Below are 27,905 nucleotides of genomic sequence, written 5' to 3'. Positions count from 1 at the left end.
TAGTCAATTCATGTGAGGTAGCACTATGCTGTTACTAAATGCTGATGGACAAACAACTGCCACAAGTTTCCTGTAATTCATAAGGATTCTCCTTCTGCTAACTAATCTGTGAACAGGTTAGGCAATATATTAAAAACTGTAGCAAAAATCTACAGATTCCTTCAGAGTGTCAAGGTCCTGGTTGTTGGGTGGCAGTGGTAGATAAGGATAATTGGTATTAAGCATTGGCACACTTAAGAGATTAGACTAGAAATCTACTGCTTCATTAAATGAATCCATCCATGAATGCCTATACATGTGGATTGCCTACCTTCATTACCGGCAATGCAAAACAGATAAAGATATGGCTTGTTAGTCATGAAACAGATGCATTTCCATCAATTATTGCTTATCTGTAATTCACATTAAGTACTGCAAGCAGTCATAACACTATCTTCATTTACAAAGATAAATAGTTTCCTCTATGCTTTTCAGCAAAACCCTGGGTTAGAAAAACTGTATTTGTCTTACATTAATACACAATAAAGTCTATCATTTTCCAGCTCTCAAAAACAAATGACCATCAATTCAACAATGGAAAAATGAAAATAACTCATTCCTTAACCGTACTAGCCTGCTAATTTGTTTTTAAATTTTTATTTTTCTTTGGTGGTACTGAGGTTTCTCACTCAGGTTCCTTGTTAAGCCATATACCTCCAGCCCTGCTTTCTGCAGGTTATTTTGGAGATGGAGTCTGGCAGACTTTTCTAGCTAGGCTGACTTCAAACTTTGGTTCTCTGGATTTCACCCTAAAAGTAGCTAGGGTTACAAGTGTCAGCCACCAGTGCTTGGCAAATCTGCTTAATTCTTAAACATGTTTATACAACATAAACAATACTGCCAAACAAATAGAAAAATGCTCTTTGGAAGTCTTATAGAACTGGCCCAAGATAATAATGTCACTGGAGATAGATGGTGAGAGCAGAATGGCTTTAGAATTAAGGACCATTTAAATAAACCAAGGGTTAAAATCAGTATCTAAGCTCATGAAAGCATTGGTATTACCATGTATCTAGAACCTTATCCTTAACTGGCAGTAACCAATAAAAATTTGTTGAATGATGAATTCCTGAAGATTCTGATTGCAAGGTATTTTCCTATGTTCCCCTTATTTCCTTCTATCTCTACTGTCAAAGAACAAGGGCCATTTCCTAAAAAAGTCACTGAAGAGCCTAATTGCCCCTGGAATGTGCCATAATAATTTCCTAACTCTGCCTCTGCTTAGACTTCCCCTTAATTCATATCAATCCTACCCAACTTCCTATTCTCCCACATTCTCTGGTCTACAGAGTTCATCAAACCACCACATTTCCTAAATATCAGATTTTGAGATACTGACTCACATCTGGAATTATTTTTCTCTAAGCATAAACTGTCCTATACATGAGAGAGACTTCAAGCCTTAAAGAGCACAGAACTCAAGGCTTAATGGCTGTGTTACATGACTGGTGACCACCAGTGCTCTGTAGTGGAAAACATCACATGTCATACCACTTAGTAGCTATGTGACTTTGGGTAATTTCTGTTTATGTCTACAATTCTTCACATGTAAACTGGGAAAATGATTTTTTTTTTCTGTAGAAAGGCACTATGTAAGTACATGAAGTACTTAGCATGGTGCTTTACCAAAGAGCAGATACTCAGCAGTAGCAAATATTACTATTTCTTTTTCCTTCAAGATCCAGAGTAAGAGTTAGATTTTGGCCCAACAGCCTGTAAGGTCCAGAATTGTAGGACTTGTAATTTTAAATTCTTATACTCTTTTAAGTGACTCTAAGAGCTCACAAAAGGCATCTAACTTGTAATTGCTTAATTTAGCTAAATAAGCTACTGTTATGGAGCAAAGACACTGTAGATAAAATTTAAAAAATTAAATTCAATTACTTCTTTTAAAACATTTAATGTCTATCGTAAGCTGTTAAATTGAAGAATCTAGATTAAAAAAGTAAAATATAAAAGCTAACAAGCTTTTTTTACATGAGTCTAACTTCAGAACAGAAACAAACTGAAGTTTTCTTGCATTTCAAATTACAAGCACTTATCCTTTAAGTGCCTTTCACAAATTCTTCAGTTTTGTCTTCCTTCTACTCAGCCCTAATCTAGACTCAGGAGGCTGCCTTCTCTTCTTTAGAGGATTTTGGTACCCAGTACTACAAAAACAAACAAACAAAAAGTAGAAGTTTTAGCTTCTGCTAAAACTTTAGGATTTAGGATCCTATCCTATCAACTTTAATGATATATCTATGTTGAAATAGCACTATTAGAGCAGTATTCCTCTGTCTGTATTGCATTAAGTATCATATGGCTTCAAATAGAAATGGCTTTGAAAACATACCGATTCATCCTTCTGGCCCTTTCTAATACTTCAAACATATGCTCTTGAAATAAATCAAGCCGCCGGTAGCGATTATTTTCAACATTCTTCCTAATAATGTCAAAAGTAAGGGGAGGTTTATTAGGGAAGTTGGGATCCACAGCAGGAATTTCTGCTAAGGAATCACTGTAGCATCTTCCCTCATCATCCTGATGACTCATGACTGACACAAAAAGATTATGGATAAGCTCCTGAATCAGCAAGGTCACGTTTGGGACATGAGAGTCCTCATCTCCTTCTAGGTCTCTCCGAGTTTCAAGCAAAACTTTGTGAAGGACAAGGGCATCTTTGTAGATTAAAGATTCAGGTTCATTGTATGTGCAGGCATTGTTAAACATCATGACAAAGTCTTCAACCATAGAGTCTATATCTTGGTACTTGTTTGCCATCATGTGACTTCGAATTTTTTCCATATCCATGGGCTTTTTAATGGTCAGATAGTAGTCAGGTAGCTCAGATCGAGAAGGAAGCCTCAGAAATATGGCACTGAGGCGGCGACCCCTCTTATCAGTATAGTTCTTTACAGCTTCATACACTTCATTTAGTTTCTGCTGCATTGGAGTCATGTACTTTGATTTTTTAGGAGAAACACCACTTTTCCTACCTGAAGAAAAAGATGTAATAGTAAATGGATAAGCAAACTTAAACAAACTTAAATTTGTTTGCTGACAGTATAATCACAACAAAGGAACTATTTCAAATGATTTGTAAACATAATAATCAACATGTTCTAGTAAGATAGCTTTTTAAAAATTAATTAAAATTAATTAATTGAGCTGGGAGCTGATGGCTCACGCCTATAATTCTAGCTACTTAGGAGACTGAGATCTGAGGATCACAGTTCAAAGCCAGCCCAGGCAGGAAAGTCCATGAGACTCTTGATCTCCAATTAACCACCAGAAAACCAAGAGTGGTAGAGCGCTAACCTTGAGCTGAAGAGCTCAGGGACAGTGCCCTAGCCGAGTTCAAGCCCCATGACTGATCCCCCAATCTCGAACCTCCCCCTCCCCCAAATTAATTGGGTTGGGTGGTACTGGGGATTGAACTTAAGGTCTTGTACTTGTTATTAAAACCAGGTGCTCAACACTTGAGCATTTCAAGTCCCCTAGACAGAAAAAAAAAAGACCAGGAAGAAAATTTTAAATATTTAGAGCAATCATATTTTTGAAGAAAAGTAAGTGCTGTTAGGTTGAAGTATCTGTGAACAGGTAAAGACAATCACTAAGTGAGTGACATACTAAGTCCATCATCTCTGCTATCTCAATCTCAGAGATTTAATTTTTGAATTAAAGAAAGATGCAGAAGACACTGATAAAAACCTTGTAGACTTGAATCAAAATTGAAAGTTTTAATTGAGCTTATAAGCTTATATTACACACACACTCCCTCTCTCTTTCTCTCTCTCTCTCACTCACACACACACACACACACACACACACACACACACACACACACACAAATTATTTTTCTAGGTCTATTTACTAAACAGTTAGAAACAATGACCAGGTCAGTATCAGTATAGCCTACACTATATTTATATATTTTTTTTAATTTTTAATTCTTTTGCCAGTCCCGGGGCTTGAACTCTGGGCCTGGGCACTGTCACCGAGCTTCTTTTTGCTCAAGGCTTGCACTCTACCACTTGAGCTACAGCATCACTTGCGTCTTTTTCTGTGTATGTGGTACTAAGGAATTAACCCAGGGCTTCATGCATGCAACGCAAGCACTCTACCACTGAGCCATATTCCCAGACAACACTATAATTTAAAAATACTAATTTCAAACATTATCATCAAGGAGACCTTACCTTTTTATTTATTTTTTAATAGAACACAAAAAGATTGTGACTCTTTGTAAAACATCTGATTTCCAGTCTGGTATATCATAAAACTCTAGAATTAAATAATTTACCAGTAACTTCTGATCGTCAATTTAAAACAATCTAAAACAATCTATCAATAAGGACAGTAACTGTAATATTAAACTCAGCAATATGTTTGAGTCTAATAATTCTTTCTTTGAGGCAGGGGGCTGGTACAGAGGTTTGAACTGAGGGCCTGGTCACTATCCCACAGTGCGCACATGCGTGCTTGTGTGTGTGCACAAGTGCACGTGCCAGTCCTGGAACTTGAACTTGGATCCTGGACAACCTTCCTGAGCTATTTTTTTGCTCAAGGCTAGTGCTCGACCATTTGAGCCACAGCTCCACTTCTGGCTTTTTAGTGGTCTCAAGAACTTTCCTGCCTGGGCTGACTTTGAACCTTAATCCTAAGATCTTAGCCTCCTGAGTAGCTAGGATATGGCATAAGCCATTGGTGCCCAGGTCCCATGAACTCTTTTTGCTTAAGGCTGGTGCTTAACCACTTGAGCCACAACTCAGCAGCCAGCTTTTTTTTTTTTTTTTGGGGGGGGTGGTGCTTAACTGGAGTTAAGAGTCTCACAGACTTTGTTGTCTGGTTTGGCTTCAAAGCATGATTCTCAGATTTTAGCCTCCTCAGTAAGTAAGATTACAGGGATGAGCCACCAGTGCCTGGCAAATCTGGTTTTCTTTTTTTATTTTTTTTGTGCTGATACCAAGGCTTAAGCACTGTTCTTATCTTTTCCCACTCAATACTTATACTCTACCACTTGAGCCATAGTTCCACTTCTGGCTTTTTGCTGGTTAATTGGAGATAAGAGTCCTAAGAACTTTTCTGTCTGTGCTAACTTTGAACCATGATCCTCAGATCTCTGCTTTCTGAGTAACTAGGATTATAGTCTGGCTTCTAGTGGTTGATTGAAATATTCCAACTAATAAATGGTCAAGAAATATTTTATGGCTCTTCAATGAATCAGTGAAGTGAGCATCAATATCTGTTCAAATAACAGAAAGACATGGCTCAGCAGACGTATGCCACTTAATAACCTATAAAGTTGGTTTTTGTAGAAAACAGAGAGTATAGAGAATCAAAATTCAATCTAATCAAATCCCCTAGTTGAACCTACTCATTTGTAGGAAACAGGAAAAAAAACCCAAAACCCCAGGGATATCTTAAACTGCAAAACAGAAATAAAACTCACAAAACTCAAACTGTATAAACTATAGTACAGACACAATTTCTTCAATAGAAAAGCTAATATACCAAAAGAAATCTCAATCAAATGCAGTATGAGGTCTTATTTAGAGTCTATCTCCACCAGTAATTGTTTTAAGACATAATGAAATAAAGTGCAGAAAATGTCCTATAAAATAATTCTTGCATAGCTGGGAGCTGGTGGCTCACATCTGTAATCTTAGCTACTCAAGAGGCTGAGATTGCAGTTCAAAGCCAGCCCAGAAAGGAAAGTCTGTGAGACTCTTATCTTCAATTAACTACTAGAAAACCAAAAGTGGTACTGTGGCTCAAAGTAGTAGAGTACTAGCCTTGAGCCGAAGAGCTCAGTGATAGCACCTAGGTGCAGAGTTCAAGCCCCATGACTGACCAAAAAAAAAACCTTGCCAAACTGAAACCCAATCTAATGAAGCCTTTAAAGTTAACATATTTTCAGGAAGTAAGGGTGATTAAAAAAAAAAAAAAAGTTAATCAACAGCCTTGCACTGGTGACTCATAGCTGTAATCCTAGCTACTGAGGAGGCTGATATCCGACGATACTGGTTCAAAGCTAGCCTAGGCAAGAAAGTCCATGAGACTCTTTGTCTCTAATTAATCACAGAAAAAGCCATTAGTGGTGCTGTGGCTCAAGTGGTAGAGTGCTAGCTTTGAGCAAAAAGGAGCTCAGGAAAAGTGCCCAAGCCCAGAGTTCAAGCCCTAGGATCAGCAAAAAAAAAAAAAAAAAAAAAAGTTAACTGACAAGGAAATGTACTGAGAACTTTGGACACTATGTAAAGTAACCTGTTTTCTTCTATGAGTGGCATGAGGGAGAAAAAAAGGTGATTGTTCTAGATTATGGTCTTAAGAGCACCACAATCAAATATAATACATTGAATTTAATTAGATCCTGATTTGCTTAAACCAACAGTTAAAAAATATTAGTGATGGGCTGGGAAGGTGGCTCAGTGGTAGAGCGCTTGCCTTGCATGCATGAGGCCCTGGGTTTGATTCCTTAGCACCACATAAGCAAAAAGAAAAAAGCTGGAAGTGGTGCTGTGGCTCAAGTGGTAAAGCGCTAGCCTTGAGCTGAAGAGCTGAGGGACAGCGCCCAGGCCGAGTTCAGGCCCCACGACTGGACCCCCCCCCCCCAAAAAAAAAATTAGTGAGACAATCTGAAAAATCTGAAAATTTGCCAGGCATTAAATAAAACATGTACCAAATTATATAGAAGTGAAAACAACATGATTGGATTTGTTTTAAAAATAATTTAGAAAAAAAGAACAGAAAAAGGATATAGGAAATAAATGTAGCACAATCCTGGAAATGCTGAATAACAGGGAAATATAAATCCATTGTACTTTACTTTATATTGTATATATTTCAAGATTGTTTTTACAAGAAAACAGAAGCTAAAAATTATCATTCCCTATCAAAATTGCCTTTTCCTGTAAATATATTATTTAGATAATTAGTTAGATTACTTTCCTAACTCCATTTATGGAATTCTAGCTTTTAAAGATACTGTGAGCTGGGCGTGGTGTACCATATCTATAATCTTAGCTACTTGGGACTCAGATGTAGGAAAGTCTCCAGTTCAAGGCCAGCCAGGGTATGTCTCAAGTGGCAAAGTGCTTGCCTATGAAACCCTGGGTTCAAGTCTTAGTATTGATTTTTTGCAAACCTATGTATGCTTTTACAATTTCATGAAAAGATAAATGCCTTAACAGCAAGGAGTCATCACTTAGTAATTCCCCAAAGCAAATGTGAAATTCACTTTAAAGTTATTTCATAGAAAAAGATGTTAACTTTCTCCTTTTCAGCACATATAACTCCAAAGAATACCTATCTTTAGCTTTATTTTTATACTTTCAATAAGGCAAAAAAGTAGTTCACTAGATTTAATTACTTTTGCTGTCTTTCTTTACAATTTTTTTTTTTTTGTCAGTCATGAGGCTTGAACTTGGTCTGGGCATTGTCCCTCAGCTCTTCAAACTCAAGGCTAGTGCTCTACCACTTGAACCCCACCATCATTTCTGGCTTTTTCTGTTTATGTGGTGCTGAGGAATAGAACCCAGGGCCTTATGCATGCAAGGCAAGCACTCTACCAATGAGCTACCTTCCCAGCCCCTTCCTTTACAATTTTTTATTTTTATTTTTTTATTTTTTGTCGGCCGTGGGGCTTGAACTCTGGGCCTGGGCGCTGTCCCTCAGCTCTTCAGCTCAAGGCGAGCGCTCTACCACTTGAGCTACAGCGCCACTTCCGGTTTTCTGGTGGTTTATTGGAGATAGGAGTCTCACGGTCTCTCCTGCCCGGGCTGGCTTTGAACCGTGATACTCAGATCTCAGCCTCCTGAGTAGCTAGGATTACAGGCGTGAGCCACCAGAGCCCGGCTACAATTTTTTAATATAATCACTATCCAGAGTGCACTTAAATAGTAAGTAGGTCAGTGTGTAACTTCTCAAATTCTGTTTAATAGCAGCTGCTGTGATTAATATTTCATTCTAGTAATTACTGTACAAACAACAAAATACTTCCACAATACACTTTTAGGTAGATATCTAATATAGAATGTATGTTCTTCCTACTTAATGCTTATAAAATGCTCATTACATTCAAGAAAGCAAGTAAAACCTGACATCATATTCTGGTCTTCCTCTCCCACTATTATGGTTTGGACATTAACTGTTAGTCTAGGTGATGATACAACCACTTAGAGTTGACTAGACCAGATGGGGTCAAACTTTGGTGGCGTTATTGGGAGAGGATTTAAGATAGAGGCTGGTTTAAGGAAGTATGTCACTGGGTACACGCCTTTGTGAAGGATATCTTGTCCCTAGCTTCTCCAAGTCTTTCTCTTTTTCCTGTTACAAGGAAACTTTTCTCCTCCATGCACTTTTGCCATGATATTCTCACTGTGGCCCAGAAGCAATGGTGTTACTCTCCATGGACTAAAACCCTTGAAACTGAGCCAAAATAAATCCTCCTCTTAGGTATTTGGTCACAGCAAGAAAATACTTAACTAACCTTCTCCCTCCCTACCCCTTCACAGTTTACTTACAACACAGTAAAAGACAGTGATTGAGAAAAGAAGCTTCATGCTAGAATTTCAGTGTATAAAATATATTCACTGTTTAACTAAATATTATTTCAGAAATAATATCTTGATAGACTAAACGAAATAACAAACTCTGAGGGAGCCTTACTCAGCTTGAGTTTGGGAGAAGCCATGTCGTCATCATCAGGCAGAGGGCCCAGCTCTTTCCTCTTATCCTTGAGTAACTTCTCCAGGATATGCGCATCATTGTAAACCTACATTCCAAAAATATATTTAAGATAATTTTCTTTAAAAAACTTCTGTTAAGGTCATATACACCTGTAAAGCAGAGTATATTTTGCTGGGAATGATGGTACATGCCTGCAACCCCAGCACTTGGGAGGCTAGAGGCAAGAAGGTTTTGAACTGAAGGATGGTCTGGGTTACATATTGAGACCTTTCTCAAAAAGCAACAAAAAGCAAAATGACAAAATTAAATTAAAAATAAGAAATAGATTTTAAATACATGATTTAGAATAGCTGTAGCTATGAACTGCTTAGGCTCTCTGTAAAACAATATCATCACTACCTCATGGGAAGATCTAAGCAGTGAATGATACTGTTTTTAAGCTTCCTATGTGATTCTATTGTGCAGATAAACATGCTAATGTCTGAGAACCATTGTTAGAATTTTTCCAGTTTTAGCAGAAATTCCAAAATACACTTATATGTGTTATTTTCTTAAAAGATGTATCTTTTCCTCTGGACCTTCAAGGTAGCTGACCTAACCCAAAGTAAATTAGAGATTAAAAATATCTCTCTAAAGACCAAGTCAAGGGCAGTATTATGTGCCTATGAACAAGTTTACTCACCTAATGGTCCTGCTGCCACAACTGCCTCCTCCTACCTTCCCTTGACTACCCACCAGAATAGTGATTGAAGGAAGAAGTGCTATCTCTTCTCTGGCCACCTTTTGTAGGGAGAGCTTTTATTTAAACCAGATATAGCAAGGTGGGGTCGGAATCAGTGATTTTTGAGGGTAGTATAAACCCCTATTTTATATGGAGGACCATCTTTTTATCTACAAATATCTTTATGATGTATGTTTTATTTTTTAATTTTTTAATTTTTTGGGTCCCGTCATGGGGCCTGAACTCTGGGCCTAGGCGCTGTCCCTCAGCTTTTCAGCTCAAGGCTAGCGCTCTACCACTTGAGCCACAGCGCCACTTCCAGCTTTTTTTTTTATGCTTATGTGATGCTGAGGAATGCATGCATGCAAGGCAAGCGCTCGACCACTGAGCCACCTTCCCAGCCCTATGATATATATTTTAATATATGAATGTATTAGAATGATTTGAAAATGTTAATTTGAGAGATTTAAAGTAGACAAGAGATATGAAATACATATCAACAAATCAAAACAATATATCAAAAAAGGAAGACTTACTTAACTATACTGATAGAGAACTGAAATCATGGTCTGGGAATATAGCTGTGTGGTTGGTAGAACATGCTTATTCTAAACAAAGCCCTGGTCTTGATCCCCAGAAGAAAAAATAAAAATAAGACAGCTTTTTAATAATAAATAACTGTTTTTCCTTTGATGGCTTATTTGGTATCATGCACTGTTCTAAATACCAGTATATACTATCAACACTAGGACACATGGTACTAGTATTCCAAAAGTATAGACAAGGAAACTGAAATTCAGGAAAGATAAATTACTTACATAGGGACTGGCAAAGCAAATTACAATTTCTGAAGTTTTACGCTTTAAAATGTACTCTCTCCCATTTTAAGCAACAAAGATCATATATTAATACCTAGTCATCAAGTATAATGTAGGTGGGGGCTGGGAAGGTGGCTCAGTAGTAGAGTGCTTGCCTTGCATGCATGAGGACCTGGGTTCAACTCCTCAGCACTACATAAGCAGAAAAGTAGAAAGTGGTAGAGTGCTAGCCTTGAACTGAAGAGCTGAGGGACAGCGCCCCCCACCCCCAAAAGTAATAATAATGTAGGTATAGAGCGGGTCTTATAAAATGCATTACTGTACTAGCATTCAAAGAAAATATAGGCATGGGATGGAAAAACTGAGAGTGAGGGAAGGGGTAACATTGTTCAAAAAGAAATGTATTGTTTACCTAATTTATTTATTTATTTATTTATTTTTTGGGGGGTCCGGTTGTGGGGCCTGAACTCTGGGCCTGGGCGCTGTCCCTCAGCTCTTCAGCTCAAGGCTAGGGTTCTACTACTTGAGTCACAGCGCCACTCCCGGCTTTTTTCTTTTTGCTTATGTGGTGCTGAGGAATCAAACCCAGGGCCTCAGGCATGCAAGGCAAGCGCTCCACCACTGAGCCAACTTCCCAGCCCTGTTTACCTAATTTATGTAACTGCAATCCCTTCTCAAAAAATTAAAAAAAAAAAAAGAAAATATATGTACTTTAGAAACACCTCCAATCCTTACCTGGGAGCCCTCCTCATTATAGTGCCTAGCATTGCGGAACATGAGTTTCATGTCTTCTATCATTCCCTCTTCACCTGAGTATTTGTCATTACGAATATTATGCTCAATTATTTTCAAGTCCATTGGCTCTAAGATGATTTTATAATAATCAGGATAGTCCTTCTTGGATGGCTTAACCATAAAGAGATCACAAAGTCTTCTGCCCGAACCTGGCTCTCGAGCTTCAAGAACAACATTGAATAAAATTTTCATTCGCTGTTTTCTTATGTTCTTTTTACTGTTGAAGGGGGGAGGTAGAAAAGGGGGAAATGACATGTTCAGTTCTCTTTATACAGGATAAATGTGAAATAAAACAAATTAATTTTTTGGGCAGGTGCTTCACAATGACTATTGCAATAATTACACGTGTCACAAATATAGTAAAAATGCTGGAAGCTATAAGCAAACATCAGGTAAATTTTTAAAATAGTTAAAATATACTGATCCTGGCAGACAGACCATTAGACAAACCTGTTTAGAATTTCATGAAATGTAGTATTGAAAACATCTTGTCTGACACCAAAAGAAAATGATGTCCTATAATCGACTAAAATTTTTGTTAAGATAACTAAAGCAAAAGTGCAATAAAATTTGCTATTTCCTATTACTACAACCATCTTAATCTCCAAGAAAGATTAAAACAAACAAACAAACTCATCTTCATCTCCAGCACAAAACAAAGCAAAAAACAACCTAACAATGAAAGTGTTCCATGTCTTAAGGCAGCCACTCCCAATCAAGATATTCCAGTTGCCAGAAAACACAAGACTGTCCACCAGCTTGGTGTCTGAATAGTAGGTATAAATCTCTTTTGCTTTGGTCATGTGAGGGTCAGTTTCAACATTTTCCTTCTACCATCATCATCATACAATACCAACTTAGCTTGGAGTAGCCTATGACTCATGTAAGAGGTCTCTATAGAGTAAATTTTCATCCTTAAACATAAATATTTCTCTTTTTTTGGTGGTAATGGGGATTGAATCCAAGGTCTCTCCTATGCTAGGCCTAATAAGCAAGTCCTCTACCACTTGCACTGTACACACTGCCCTGAATTTCCCCCAAATGAGGTATGATGCTAAGAACCTGATATTAGTATAGAATAAATATGATGGACCACAGCTGGGCACTAGAATTCAAACAAGGCAGATGATTACATGTCCAAATAGTAGAGAAAGCTGACTCAAAGAGGCTAAATGATAATGCCTAAGAAGAGTTGGTGAGTTAATTATTAAAGATGATTTTCCAATAAGACTTCTGGGTCAACTGTTCTTATATCTTCTGGACACTGATAAAGAATTCTAGCCAGATTCGAACCAGATGTTTCCAAGTAATAGGAACCTATTAAACAATGACATTACTTTCTATTCAACAAATATTTGCTAATGACATGGTTTGATTATGGGGACTGACTTAAAGTAAGACTCAAAAATTTAGTGCTGAAGTACTAAATTTATCAGATCTCACCAATCAAGTCAGAATGAAATCATCCACATTACAAGAATTCCAGGCATAAACACATCAATGAAAGATTGACTCAGTCTGGTGCTGGTGGCTCTCGTCTATAATCCTAGCTACTCAGGAGGCTGAGATCTGAGGATCAGGGTTCGAAGCCAGTTAGAAGCCAGCCATGGCCAGAAAGTCCATGAGACTCTTATGTCCAATAAACTACTCAAAAAAAGCTGGAAGTAACACTGGCTCAAGTGGTAGAGAGCTGGCCTTGAGCAAAAAGCAGCCCAGGTACAGTGCCCAAGCCTTGGGTTTAAGCCCAGGACTGGCTGAAAAAAAGATAGCTTTAGACCAGGAATCAGCTCTATTCCCTTCTAGGATTCTCCATACCACTCTCAATTACCATTAGATTTTTCTATACGTATATCTACCCTTGTCCCAGCTCTACCCCACCATGTGCCATGGCCTTGTACTCTCACTTGGCTTTTTCTTTCAGCATTCTACCACTTGAGTACCACCTCCACTATGTAGTCTTTTCTGTATGAAGTAACAAATATTCTAACCTGGGACTGAACCTAGGGCACATCTTTATGAGGTTTTAAAGAGAAGGGCAAATTTTAAGCTGAATTTTGCCAATAAACAATAGCATGATGTCCATTCTTCGAATGCCAATAATACTAACACTTGGTAGTTTTGTGTTTTTTTTTTTTTTTTGTCAGTTGTAGGGCTTGAACTCTGGGCTTGGGTGCTGTCCCTGTGCTCTTCAGTTCAACGTGAACTTGAGTCACAGCGCCACTTCTGGTTTTCTAGTGTCTTATCGGAGATGAGAGTCTTATGTGGACTTTCTTGCCCGGGCTGGCTTTGAACCATGATCCTCAAATCTCAGCCTCCTGAGTAGCTAGGGTTACAGTCATGAGCCACCGGTGCACGGCAACACTTGGCAGTTTTTAATGAGAAATAAGCAGAATATGAAATCTATTATGTGTAAGAAATTGTTTTAATCTAGTTACTATACTTCACTATTTTGATACTCATAGTACCATGGTATCCTTTCTCCATTTGTATAAGAGAATGATGATGTGATGCATAATTAGATAATATGTAAATAGTTTCTTGTTTTGTGTGTGTGTGTGTTCATAATGGAGCTTGAACTGTGGCCTAGGCACTGTCCCTGAGTTCTTCTGCTCAAAGTGAGTGCTCTACCGATTGAGTCACAGCACCACCTCCGGTTTTCTGGTGCTTAATTGGACATTACAATCTCATGGACTTTCCTGCCCGGGCTGGTTTTGAACCGTGATTCTCCAATCTCAGCTTCCTAAGTAGCCAGGATTACAGGTGGGATCCACCAGTGCCTGGCTGTATAAGTGTTTTGTGTAAGTGTCTTTCATCCTCAAAAAGGTCTCTATCCTCAAAAGCACGCAAAACTTCTATTATGAGGATCACTTATGATCTCCTCCAAACAAATCCAATTTTGTTACTGTTTTTCTAGATTTTTATGTTGCCTTTGGTACTGAGAACTACTGTCATTCATTTTAACTTGGCTACCAGGAAAAATTCACAGCTAAATTTCATACTCATTCATAATAATTAGATTAGCTTTGATGGCTAGTATGTTTACTTTGTATCTTTCCAATACAGACAGTACACCTTATTATATATGACTTCCAAATGCTTCTTATACTTTTTGAATGAAGCAAACTTCATTACAAAATGATAGTTCTCTATTTGATTCTTTCTGGCTTCCATTTTCAATGTCACTTTGATTTTCAGATTCTTCTTAGAAGCCTTGTAGTTATCCTCTATCTCCTTCAAAGCATTTACTGTTAACATTGAGTCTTCTCCATTTTTGGAAAGATACATAAAAATTGGCATAGTAATCAATAATTAGGGACTTGAATTAAATGCTTTAAGTTTGTTTTTTTTTGAGATAGTGTCATGCTACCTTTTGCCAGGGCTAACCATGTGGTGCAGTTCTCCCATCTCTTCTTTCTGAATAGATAAGATTATAGGTATACGTCAAGTGTTTGGCTCTTCTTTTTATTTTAAATCATCACCTTTGAACATACTAAAGTAAAAGAAATTTTTTCTTTTTTTTTTTTTTTTGGAAACAAGGTCTTAATATGTAGCTCAAGCCAGCCTCAAAAACACGATCCTCCTGCCTCAGCCTCCTGACTTCTGAAATTACAAGTGCATGTCACATCTGGCTAAAATAAATCTTAAGGAAGCTCAAAACTAGAGTCATTCATTATTGTGCACTCAAGAGGCCATACTTAAAGAGTATACTACTAAGTCAATGGTTATATACCACTGTAATTAACTCTGAATAGCTTATGGTATCAATGTATAGATCACATCTTGCAAGGGGAAAGTAGGTGGAGAAATAATCTTTCCTAAAGCTATTTAAGTCACACATTTATATCTATATATGTATCATGACTTATGCAATTGTTTTACTACACTGTTCTCACATAATGTCCAACTTGCCTCCGTTCCTGGCCACTAAATTGCTTACAAGTAGAAAAGATCATTCAATGTTCACCTTTTAGAGAAGTCTGATATTCTGTAAGCAACTAACACTCTATCAATGTAAGATGTCATGACAAATATGAAAACAAAAGCACTAAACAATTATCATTAGCACTGTAACAGGAAAACTCACAGGCTGTTCTAAAAATCATGTAGTAACATACTAAAGAATGGATACCTTTTTTTGTGTGTGTGCCAGTCCTGAGGCTTCCACTCAGGGCCTGAGTGCTGTCCTTGAGCTTTATTTTTTTCTTTTCCTTAAAGCTGAGGAAATTGGAGCCACAATTCTAGCTCCAGCTCTTTGGTAGTTAGAGATAAAAGTCACATGGACTTTACTGTCCATGTTGCTTTGAATTACAATTCTCAGATCTCAGCTGCCTGAGTACCTAGGATTATAGGCATGAGCTCCAAAAATGAATACTTTTGTTTTTTGAGTCAGTAGTAGGGCTTGAACTCAGGGCCTGGGCACTGCCCCTGAGCAATTTCTGCTCAAGGCTAGTACTCTACCACTTTGAATCACAGGGCCACTTCTGTTTTTGAGTGGTTAGAGATAAGAGTCTTCTAGAGACTTTCCTACCCAGGCTGGCTTTGAACCATGATCCTCGGATCTCAGCCTCCTCAGTGGCTAGGATTACAGGCGTGAGCCACTAGCGCCTGGCAAGAATGGCTACTTTAAAGAAATAAGATGACAGGATCAGAGACTGAAGAAATGACAAGAAGCACAAAGTCAACACAATGTCTGAGTGTCCACTTTTATTGACACTATCTGGATTGACAATGTTGATTTTGATCAGTAAAAGACATTGCTGGGAAGGAATCAGCACCCACCAGCTAGTTACTAGCAATGCCAAGTACCTTTTGCAACAGAAGCATAGCCACAAAGATTGGTGAAGGGACTTTCTGTTCCTGGAGGAGCTAGCAACAAATTAAGGGTAGCACTGAACATTACAGAAGCTAGCTAATTCTGATGTAACTAGATTTCTGAACTACTTGCTATATTCAAGAAAGAAATTGGCATCCCAAATACTTTTTTCATATGTTTAAGGCATTAGCTTTCATCTTGTTATTACTGACCATGCCACAAAAGTTACATTTTTCAAAGTATGTTTATGCATAAAAAAGGACTGCACACCTGGAGAGCCTCCTGAGACCCAACATCTCACTGTCATGAGTGTTCCTGGGAAAGCAGAAACAAACATTACATGTGAAGAAAAACAATATAAGTAACATTGGAGGGCATGCATAAACCAAACATGGTTGAGAAAAGAGGATTTTTTTAGTCCAAAGGATGTAAGATCATAATAGTTGGAACATTTCAACAATAAAAAAACAAAGATTTTTGGGGAGCGGAAGAGAAAGAATGCATTCCAATATTGAATATACCAATAATCAAAACTTTCCACACTGTAGTGAAAGAATCATATACACTACTTATGAGTCAAGTCAAGAAGTACTTGGAAAACTTGACCCTGTCTTCTCTGGCCATATTTTACCTTACAGATTGCAGTTTGCCCGTTTCTTACTATGAAAACTTCTCAACTTTCTAGGAAGTTCATCAGGTAAGACTTAACTCTCTCAGTCTTTTAATGTCCATTTGTGCCTGTGTCTGAAATCTGGGTTTGTTCTTTCATTGATATTTTGTGTTTATCACTTTGTTACATAAATAATTTTCAAGGAAACCTGCTTATAAATGAGACTTTTTGTCTGAAATAGTATTTTATTATTGTAAGAACACAGAGCTTTGTTTTCTTTCTACAGGAGTTCCAAGGGCAATAACTTTAACTTAATCTACTTGAGTGTCTCACAAACTAAAGGCCATAGAAATATGTAACTTCTAAGGATCTGGTCTGGGCTAATTAATGCTTCCTTGTAACTGTTTTCTTAATACTCAACTAATTTAAGATCTCTCTTTCAGCTAGTGTGGTACCAACTGTACCATCACTTTGCCTCCATTACCTTCTTTTGCCTGAGAAGTTTTTATCTTTGCCTGGTGACTGATCTGGAAAACACAGGTGATGCTGAAGTAGTTATATAATTACACTCAAAGATGTTCTTGATTTGATGTCTCTGATCTGGTTTCACTTTTATTTTCCTCCGTTGTCCCTGGTATAACAAGGAATTGAGAACTTGGAAGGATGAAATTCATAGGCCAGTAATGGAGGAGACTCAGGATACACCAATCAATTTAGTTACCTTGGCATAGCATTGCAAAGTTATTTTCAAATCTAATTTTTTTCCCCATATGCTCTTGAAGAGAAGGAAAAACAGGACAGCTTCTCTTTTCTAAAGCACTTCCAATCTTAGTGGATCTGTTTTTTTTTTTTTGGGTTTGTTGTGGGGTTTGAACTCTGGGCCTGGGCGCTGTCTCTGAGCTCTTCAGCTCAAAGCAAGCTCTCTACCACTTGAGCCACAGCACCACCACTTCTGGTTTTCTGGTGGTTAATTGGAGATAAGAGTCTCACGGACTTTGCTACCGGGCTGGCTTTGAACTGTGATCCTCAGATCTCAGCCTTCTGAGTAGCTAGGATTACAGGCGTGAGCCCTCGGCGCCTAGCCTTAGTGGATCTTTTAACACATATACAGAATGGTGTCAATTGCTAATAACTTCATTCAATTTCTAATTTGTCAAGCCCTACTATTAGTGATTAGATTACTTCTTGTTTAAGGTATCCTCCTTGGATTGACTGCTGCTGCAAAGATTTTATGGTAGTTAGGGAGAATATAGTATTCTACAATGATCAAGACAGAGAAACTCCATGTGGGAGACATAGATAAGAGAGATGGGTCTTACACAATTCCTTACAGGAGCCCAGCTTCAGAATCTCACAATAAGGTCCCCTTTCACAAAATCCAGTAGAGAAAGAAAGGGTCAGGGAAACTGGCAGAAAAGTTACAAAGGAAAAGGCAAAAACAGAGCACTCAAACATCTAGCTTAACAGTTTATGAACTATAAGTTTTGATTTGATACACTTTTTTTCTCTAGTACCAGGATTTGAACTCAAGGGCTCAAACTGATCAGCTTGTTTGCTCACAACTAGAGCTTACCTACTTTAGCCATGCCATCAATCTGACATTTTGCTGTTTAATTTGATATGTAGTTTCATAGACTTTTCTGCCTGGGCTGGCTTTGAATGAAGATCCTTTGTGCCTCAATCTCTTGAGTAACTAGGATTACAGGTGTCAGCCATCAGGCCTAGCTGATTAGATATTCTTTTTTGTAATTTGTTTTTGTTGACAGTCCTGGGCTTGAACTCAGGATCTAGGCACTGTCACTGAGCTTCTTTTGCTCAAGGCTCCTCAGCTCTTCAGCTCAAGGATAGCGCTCTACCACTTGAGCCACAGCACCACTTCTGACTTTTTCTGTTTATATGGTATTGAGGAATCAAACCAAGGCTTCATGCATGCTAGGCAAGCACTCTACCACTAAGCCACATTCCTAGTCCATGATTAGATATTCTTAAAGCCAGAAATAAAGATCAAGTTAACAAAGAAAACCAAAGGGTCAGAGCAATGACTTTCTTCACTTCAGTGACAGAACATCAATTTTCATCTTTCCTTCTCTAATTCATATTTGGTTTTTGTAATTCATTACATAGAAATTAACTAAATTAAATGTTACTGGATAATAAAAGGAATATCCTGTTTGGCCAAACTACCTGTGTAAGACATTCTTCTTTGACATCTGAAAGCAATATGAAACTTTTACTTTTTAAGCTAATTATCCAATTTACAAATGAATTTTAAAAGAGAACATGTTTTGAATTTGTACTTTACAGTTTAAAGCATTCTTTTTGTACTTATTTAAAGTAATTAGGAACTGAGATGAACATATACCTTTTTCTTTTGGCGCTACCAGTATCAGAGGTCGCTGAAGAGATCATGCTGTCTCCATCTTCAATGTCGTCTCTCCTGGCAATCTCTTTCTTCTTTGCCTACAACAGAGCAGATCCCAGGACTTACGCTCACTTTGCCAAGCATTCCTATGAATCTATAAACATTAATAAGCTAGATACAAAGAAATAGTTGTATTGTCAAAGCTCATAGAATTCACAAACATTATTGACCATGAAAATGACAATTTGCCTTGAAAAGGTTAAAATGTGTTTCTGACTTTAAGTATCACTATCCCACAATACTGTGAAATTTGTAAAATTTATGTAATCACTTAATCTCAATAAAAATTATTTAAAAAACTAGATATAGCAAAGAATGTGATGGAGGTGATGAAACTGAATGGATTTATTAATTGGATTAATTAATATGTTTGGTGGATACAACAATGAACCCGTGTTCCCTGTGTAACTAATATTAATCAATAAATTAAAAAGCCAGACATATTGAGATTCATTTAGAAAGGTACAATCGCATGTAGCTGCATAAAATTAAAGTAATTAATCTAATTTAGTAAAAGCTTGAATGACAGAAAAGTTAACAAAATAGATCCAGATGGTTAAAGAATTAATTTTAGAATAAGCATTTAAAGTTCTGAATGATATAAATTGGTTAAAAGAATTGAGGCTAGTTGTAGGGTCAGCTTGACCTTGTAGCCATTATTTAGATCACACCAATTCCAAGAGTGCCTTTGTAACCCTGACAGAAAAATCTACTGTTCAACACCTGCATTTTCAAAGACCTTCTGCCAAACAAAGATGAACTCATCAGGCTTAGAGAATGTATATAAAGAGTATGTACTGCTGATCACACAAAATGAAGACTTTTCTATAGGTGATCAAAAATTGCCTTTGCTTTATTCTTACTCTAAGATTATCTTTTTGAAATAGTCTACCAGAAACTATAAGGCCCACTTTATATTTCCTAACAACCTTTTAACCTTAAAATCCCAGATAACTAGTGATATAAAGATTTCCTGCATAATATGCCCTCAAAGGAGCTGATAAACTCTTGGGCCTTATATGTTGATTAAATAATTTTCAGATACTCTTTTTCCTAGACCAATTCGATCTTTCATTTTTGTTTTTATGTGAGAGAGTCTTGCTATTTAGCCCAGAGTGACCTTGAACTCATCATCTTCCTGCCTTAACTTCCTGAGTGCTAAGATTACAGACTTGTAATCTTAGCTTGGTAGCCTGTTGGTCTCTTATTAGAGTCTCTTATTAGAGACCAAATCTAGAATTCAAGTATAAAACTGGATTGGTAAGACTATCATCTAGGATTCTTGTGGGTGAGTGGGGGGGGGATATGAGAATGCCAAAGGTATCACCTCCCAATTTATCCCCTTTCTGCTTCTTCCAGTAGCAAAGCTATTACATTTCCCTCTATAAGGTTTTGAGAAATCTGAAAATATATTCAGTAGTACTTGTGGTTAAAATGAATGAGGTGACATTACTGGGATGAATTCATACATCTTAAAAACAACATACTTTGGCTGAAGCAGTGGTGCAAATGGTAGAGTGCCAACCTAGCAAGTGTCAGGCCCTTAGTTAAAGTCTTTTACACTGCCTCCTCAAGATGAAACGGAAACAAAACACATCCCAACAACTTAAAAAATAACTTATTTAAAAACACATGAAATTATTTCAATGACACAAATAACAAACTTGGCAAAACTAAGAAATCATACCTGCATGACTTGCTGCAATTTTAGAACTCGCTTATAGATGGCTGAATTGGGAACATTATAGCGTTTAGCATTTTCAAACATTAAATTCAGATCACATTCCAAATGATCTAAAGTTTCATACTCTTGGTTCTTTAGCTTTGTTCTGTGAAAGACAAACAAAGGGCTAGAACTTTCTACTATGAAAGTTACAAAACACTCACAAAACATTGGACTTGAACAAAACTTTTCATAGGCATGTGGGGACTATGGATAGTGATTAGAGGACTTTGACTTTCAAGATAAAAAGAAAGGAGCTAAAAGCATCATTACATTTAAGCAATATGTTTGCCTGAAAAATCTAGAAGAATAAATTAAAACAGGAAAAATGAAAGGACTTAGTAGAGTGGTCAATTATAAAGCAAATAACACATGGCCATGCACTGGTGGCTCACTAGCTACTCAGGACACTGAGATCTGAGGATCTCAGTTTGAAGCCAGACTCATCTCTAACTACTCAAAAGCTGGAAGTGGAGCTATGGGTCAAAGTGGTAGAGCTCTAGCATTGAGCAAAGGAGTGCAGGGGCAGCACCCACATCCTGAGTTCAAGTTCCATGACTAATAATAAATAAATAAGCAAATAAACACATAAATAAAGCAAGCAAGCAAGCTAATACACTAGGAATAAAATTCTAATAAATGCCTAAGAAGTGAACCTGAAGGAAAAACAAAAATTAGATTTTTAAGCTATCTCAATGAAGAATCACGACCTACTCATCTCTGAAAATGAGGTTACTGAAGTTCATGAGAGATAAAAAAAGAAAGTAATAATACAATACCATCAGGAAGCATTTAGAATAATATATTTACCTCTAGGGGAGAAACATATATAGAGTGAAGGAGAACTCTCCCCATGGTAAATAAGAAACACATTTATCAGAGCCTATTTATTATTAGTCCTCCAATGTACTCATTTGTAAGGAAGGTTATAAGTGGTTTAAAAGCAAGGATATGCTTATTTTACTTGCAACTCCAAAGAATGCAGATAGCTATTGCTAGTGACAAATAAGAACACTCAGGCCTCTGTTCTTTATACAAAGTGATTAATCTCTGCTAGTTTTAATTCTGTATGAATTTATTTATTTTTTTGTCGGTCATGGGGCTTGAACTCTGGGCCTGGGAGCTAGCTGTCCCTGAGCTTTTCAGCTCAAGGCCAGTGCTCTATCACTTGAGCCACAGTGCCATTTCCGGCTTTTTCTGTTTATGTGGTGCTTCGGAATCGAACCCTGGACCTCATGCATGCAAGGCAAGCACTCTACCACTGAGCCACCTTCCCAGTCCCCCTGTATGAATTTAGACAGAAGTTTTAAATCTTTTGATTAAACTACTTACCTGCTAATCATTAAAACCACAAAAATAAACAGAATGGAAATGTTCACTTTATATGTAAAGTTTTACTTGAAATTTACCAAAATCATATTCAGATTTCATATAGTAATTAAATATTAAATATTAGAGAAGTCTCTGGAATGAAGAAAAACAGACAACTAAGCACAAATGTAGTTCTCAGTATCAGCTTATATAGCTAGCACCAGAGTTAAATTACAGCCTCAGGTTGGTGCTTGTGGCTCATACGTGTAACCCTAGCTACTCAGGAAGCTGAGACCTGGAGGACCAAGGTTCAAAGCCAGCCTGGGCAGAAAAGTCCATAAGACTCCATTTCCAATTAACCAGCAAAATGGTAGACTGTAGGTGTGGTTCAAATAGTAGAGTACCAGTTGAGTGAGCTAAGTGCAAGAATCTGGGCTCAAACCTCAGTATGCAGTAAAACAAACAAACAGACCCAAATTTATTCCTGTCAATTCAAAGTGTGAAGTACTATGTGCTCTTAAAAATCCACAAAGGGCCAAGTGCTATGGCTCCAACTTTTAAACCTAGCTATTTAGGAGCCAGAGATCTGGGCAAAAAGTTCATGTTCTTCCTTCTATCTATACTATGGATGGGCCACATTAATTTTGTGCTTATCTGGAAGGGAGTTTTTGACTTACACAAATGTCATAAAGAGCTCAAATATATACTTCATTGTATCACTGACAGTTTTAGTGGTCACACAAGAGATTAAAAAGTAACAGGATAAGTCAACTTGAGTTATATTTTGGGGAATCAGTTCAACACAAATTGTGACTGTAAACATTGTACTGTAATGTTTTGTAGTTTTCCCCCAATAAAATTTGGGGGGAAAAGAAGTAAATCTGATATTGGTAGAAAACTAGCATTGAGCAAAAGGCTACCATTCCTACTTGATTCTTTTGTTGTTACGGTTGTTATTGTCCAGAGGATGAATCTGTGCACATTCTAGCAAAACACTATACTACTCTACTCCCAATTTTTTCACTGTAGTAAAATACACATAAAATTTACCACCTTCACCAAATTTTTTTCCATCAAATATTTGCTTGTTATAGTCATACTAATTTAACATTTTCCCCATCTACGGATTATGTATTTTTAAATTTTTATTTATTAGCCTACATTGTACAAGGGAGCAAGGGGATCATTTCCACAATCTTTTCCCCTCTATTGCTGCTCCCTTCCCTTTTCTTAAAACAATTTCAACAGGCTTCACAGTTCTATTTTTGTACATGCTAACAAAATACTTCAACCTTAATCAACACCCTTGTTAGCCCAACCCCTACCTTCTGGTGTCTACTTCCCTGTTTTGCTTTCCTGTCATTCTTTTTTTTTTTTTCGTGTTTTAATTGCACCATCGTATTTCAGACATGAATATATTGTTTTGCTCAGAACAATTCTCTACTGCTTTCCCTTTCCTTGCCCTCCCCACAAACATCTATTGATCAACAGCTTAGAGATTTTTTATGACATACTGTTTTTAAGGATACAATTCAGGGGCATTATATACACCTGTGTTATGCAGTCATAACCACTCCCATCTCCAGAAATCTTTCTTGAAAAATCAAAGCTGAGACTTTGAGGTATAGCTCAGCAGTAAGCACTTACCTAGCATGTGCAAGGCTTTGGATTCAACCCTAAGCTACACAAAATAAAAAACAAAACAACCACCCCCAAAATAAACAAGTAAAACCCCTGAAACTTGTACCTGTTCAACATTAATCCTGTTTCCTTTTACCACCAGCATTCTACTTTTTGTTTCCTTGATTCTGACTAAGATTAAGTACCTCATATAAGCAGAAGGATATAGTATATTTCTTTTTATGACTGTTTTGTTTCATTAGTATAATGTTCTCAAGGTTCATACAAGATGTAACATGTCAGAATCTCCTTTCAAGACTGTTTTTTCTTGGTACATACATACCACATTTTACTTATCCACTTATCTGCTAATGGATACCTGAGATACTTCCATGTTTTAGTTAATATAAAAAATACTGCTGTGAACACAGGTTTACAAATACCTTTTTGTTTTTTTTTTTTGGGTCCGGTTGTGGGGCCTGAACTCTGGGCCTGGGTACTGTCCCTCAGCTCTTCAGCTCAAGGCTAGCACTCTACCACTTGAGCCACAGCGCCACTTCCGGCTTTTTTCTTTTTGCTTATGTGGTGCTGGGGAATCGAACCCAGGGCCTCATGCATTGCAAGGCAAGCACTCTACCACTGAGCCACCTTCCCAGCCCCTACAAATACCTTTTTGAAACCCTGCTTTCAGTTAGAATGTGTTTGTGACTTTAACTAAGCTTCACTATCCCACAATACTGTGAAATTTGGGAAATTATGTAACCACTTAATCACGATAAAAAATTTGAAAAAAAAGAAACCCTGCTTTCAGTTCCTTTGGTTATCTGCTCAAATTGGAATTGTTAGATCATATAGTACTACTTTTCTTTTTCCTAATATGAGTTTAATATTTAATTTTTTAAAGAACTGCCATGCTTGTTTTCCACAAATTGTAACCACTTTATACTTTAATGTTTGATTTTTTTTTTTGTTTTTAGATAAAGGTGGAATTAAACTCTTAATCATTTTGCTCCAGTTTCCCAAGTCCTGGGATTATAAGTATGTGCTACCATACCTGGTAAAGAGTTTGTTTTGTTTTGCTACAGTTTTTTAATGAGACAATGGTGGCTGAATTCCAAACAATTTCTTTTGCATTTTCTAACTTGGGCACATGGGTTTGAGACCACTCTAGCCAACATAGTGAGATGTCTACTCAAAAAACAAGAGTGTTGTGGAAAATTAGAATTTTTTTTTTTTGCCAGTCTTGGGCTTGAACTCAGGCCCTGGGTACTATCCCTGAGCTTCTTTTGCTCAAGAATAGCACTCTACCATTTAAGCCATAGTGCTACTTTTGACTTTTTCTGTTTATGTGGTACTGAGGAATTGAACCCAGGGCTTCACGCATGCTAGGCAAGCACTCTATCACTAAGCCACATTCCTAGCCCATGCTTTACCATTTGAATCATGTACCAAGTCTTTTATTGCTTTAATTATTTTTCAGATTAGGTCTGATGTTTCTTGAATAGGGTCAGCCTTGGAACACAATTCTCCTAAATATTTCTCCCATTAATTGGGATTACAGATATGTTTTTCCATACCCAGCTTGTTTTATGAGATGGGTTCATACTAACTTATTGCCTGGGCTGGCCTTAGCTACAATACTACTAATGGCCACCTCCTAAGTAGTCAGGATTATAGGATTGTACTAACATACATGGCAATACATTACCTTTCATGGCAATACATTACCTTTCATGTACAGTTTCAAGTATAAATTCTCTAAGAACTGCTATATTTATTCTGGGGGTTCAACTATAGATATAGAATTTAAATACAGATAAAAATTAAAATATCAATGAAAGGGTATAGGCAATCTTTTAACTTTAGTCAGTTGTAAGACAAATGGTTACATTTTGAGGGCTTTTTTTTAACATTTAGTATCTTTATCTACTTTAAGAAATATATGTGTGCAGAGTCAGCCACAAAAAAGAAAAACAAATTTGCATTGAGTAATATAGATCTAATCTTACCTGATTTGTTGAAGTGATATGGGCATTTTAATTTGCTGATAATAATCAGGGTATTTTTTCTTTGAAGGCAAATGAAAAAAAGGTTCAGCTATTAACTGCCCTTGGTTATTCCGACAGTTCCTAACTGTATCATAAAGCTGATAAAAAGGATTTGAAACATCCATAAAGGACGTGATGCTCTCTGCTTCTGACTCTCCTTCTTCATAACGTGCAGCTGGGAAGACAAAAAAATAGTATTTATGAGAGAAGAATGAACTTTAATGTTTTTCCAACAACCATCTAGAATAAACAATATGAAATGTTGCTAACATTCTTCTTAAAAATAAAAATCTCAACTATTTGTGGTATTGCATGTCTATAATTCAAGCACAAAGAAAGTTAAGGGAGAAGGATTATGAGGAATTTGAGGCCAGCCTAGGCTACTTACATATTAATACTGATTACAGGTCTGTGCTGCCAATCCAGTATGCTACCTATCTACTACTTTTGGCAAACGTTATTTTCATCATGCTAATGTTCACTTTTAGGTACTTGAAAATTTCTCTGATATTTCTTTAACGTTTAAAATTTCCAAACATTTAGGCTTTAAAATTTTATCTTTTCCTTATTAGGTGATAACTTAGCTGTACTATAGTCAGAAATGTGTTCTATATTTAAATTCTGAATTATTCAAATCTATTGAAATTTGTTTTATAGATAAGTAGTTCTAATAAATATGTACCTGGGAAGACTATACATTTTCTTTTGTGTCTGTGTGTATGCGCGCTGATGTCAATGCTTGAGTCAAGGCCTCATGCCCTTCTTTGCCCGTGGCGGGTGGTATTCTACCATTTAAGCCATGTTTTAATCTGGCCTTTTGCTGGCTAATAGAGATGGAATCTCACAGACTTTTCTGTCCTGGACTGGCTGATCTTCCAGTCTTCTGAGTAGTTAGGCATAGGCCGCTGGCACCTTGCTAGAATGTGTATTTTCTAAATGTAATATATTAAGCTTGCTATAATAAGCTGTGTAATAACCATGAGAACAGAACATTCATGTCTGAACTCACAGAACCAGTGATTGTGACTTTACATAGTAAAAGAGACTTTCCAGATGAGACATAAGGAAAAGAATCTGAATTAATTTAAAATTATGTGAGTAGGTAGTTAAAAGCAATCATAAAGGACACACTAAGAAGGAAGAAGTTCAAAGAAGGTAAAAGGCTGGAGAGGTGCAGTTTGAAGATGGAAGAAAGGGCCATAAGTGAAGAGATACAGGTAACCTCTAGAAGCTACAAAAGCCAAGGAATAGATTTTCCTCTAGAGCAATTAGATGGAACACTAGCATGTTGATACCCTGACTTTATTTTTTCTGAACTTCATAACTGTAAGAAAATAAAGTTGGGTAGCTTTAAGTCACTACATTTGTGTTACTTTATTTCAACAGCAATAGAAAACAAATATAAAGATGTGTCTTCAAATCTTCTGTGTCTTCACTGGTTTACTTTCTGCTTATGTACCAACTGTGAGAAAGCGCCTCACTTCTAAGATGGTGTTTTCACTATCTCCATAAAGTTCCATCTGCTTACTTTACATATTTGGAGCTCTCTTATAATTCATCTTTCCAATGAAACAATTTTTCCTTTTATCTTTTACCACTATGAGGTAAATCCCTTTTTGCTTTTCTAAATATCTATGTTTAAAGTCCATCTCACTGGAAGTCAACAGAGCTAATAAGTGGGTCATCATATCTTTCATATATATATACACTGCTGGCATGCACACGCACATACACGCATGCGCGCGCGCGCACGCGCACACACACACACACACACACACACACACACACACACACACACACACACACACACACACACACACACACACACACGTATGCATGCATGCTGGTACAGGGCTTGAGCTCCTTGCATTCTTGTTCAGCTTTTCTGCTCAAGACTGTGGCTCTACCACTTGAAGTTAATAAGAGATAGATAAGAATCTTACAAACATTTCTTTTTTTTTTTTTTTTTTGGGTCCGGTCGTGGGGCCTGAACTCTGGGCCTGGGCGCTATCCCTCAGCTCTTCAGCTCAAGGCTAGCGCTCTACCACTTGAGCCACAGCGCCACTTCTGGCTTTTTTCTTTTTGCTTATGTGGTGCTGAGGAATCGAACCCAGAGCCTCATGCATGCAAGGCAAGCGCTCTACCACTGAGCCACCTTCCCAGCCCTCTTACAAACATTTCTGCCCAGGCTGGCTTCTGAACCCATGATCCTCAGATTTTAGCCTCCTCATACCTAGTATTAATGGCCTGAGATACCAGCATCCACCCTTTGTTTGGTTTTGAAGATAATCAAAATCCTATGCTTCCAGATTTTG

General features: G+C 37.3%; 1 protein-coding gene across 18 annotated transcripts in view; it reads right to left on the bottom strand.

Moving 5' to 3' along the window:
• Positions 1–27,905, bottom strand: part of Pbrm1 (polybromo 1) — a 126,367-nt gene that overhangs the window by 50,273 nt on the left and 48,189 nt on the right. For 11 of the 18 annotated variants that reach the window (XM_042679715.1, XM_042679705.1, XM_042679716.1 and 8 more), the window contains 7 exons: positions 25,552–25,765; positions 20,576–20,717; positions 18,829–18,926; positions 16,127–16,171; positions 10,984–11,260; positions 8,689–8,794; positions 2,375–3,017 (listed from right to left, as the gene is read on the bottom strand). In XM_042679715.1, coding sequence (XP_042535649.1) covers positions 2,375–3,017; positions 8,689–8,794; positions 10,984–11,260; positions 16,127–16,171; positions 18,829–18,926; positions 20,576–20,717; positions 25,552–25,765 — 1,525 coding nt within the window. The remainder of the gene's footprint in view (positions 1–2,374; positions 3,018–8,688; positions 8,795–10,983; positions 11,261–16,126; positions 16,172–18,828; positions 18,927–20,575; positions 20,718–25,551; positions 25,766–27,905) is intronic. The other 7 variants (XM_042679724.1, XM_042679708.1, XM_042679717.1 and 4 more) reach the window with 1 other exon arrangement.

Source organism: Dipodomys spectabilis, unplaced genomic scaffold, assembly GCF_019054845.1.
Source record: "Dipodomys spectabilis isolate Male_0828 unplaced genomic scaffold, ASM1905484v1 ptg000054l, whole genome shotgun sequence".
In the NCBI taxonomy this organism is placed as follows: Eukaryota; Metazoa; Chordata; class Mammalia; order Rodentia; family Heteromyidae; genus Dipodomys; species Dipodomys spectabilis.
This window is presented reverse-complemented; position numbering and strand designations above follow the sequence as displayed.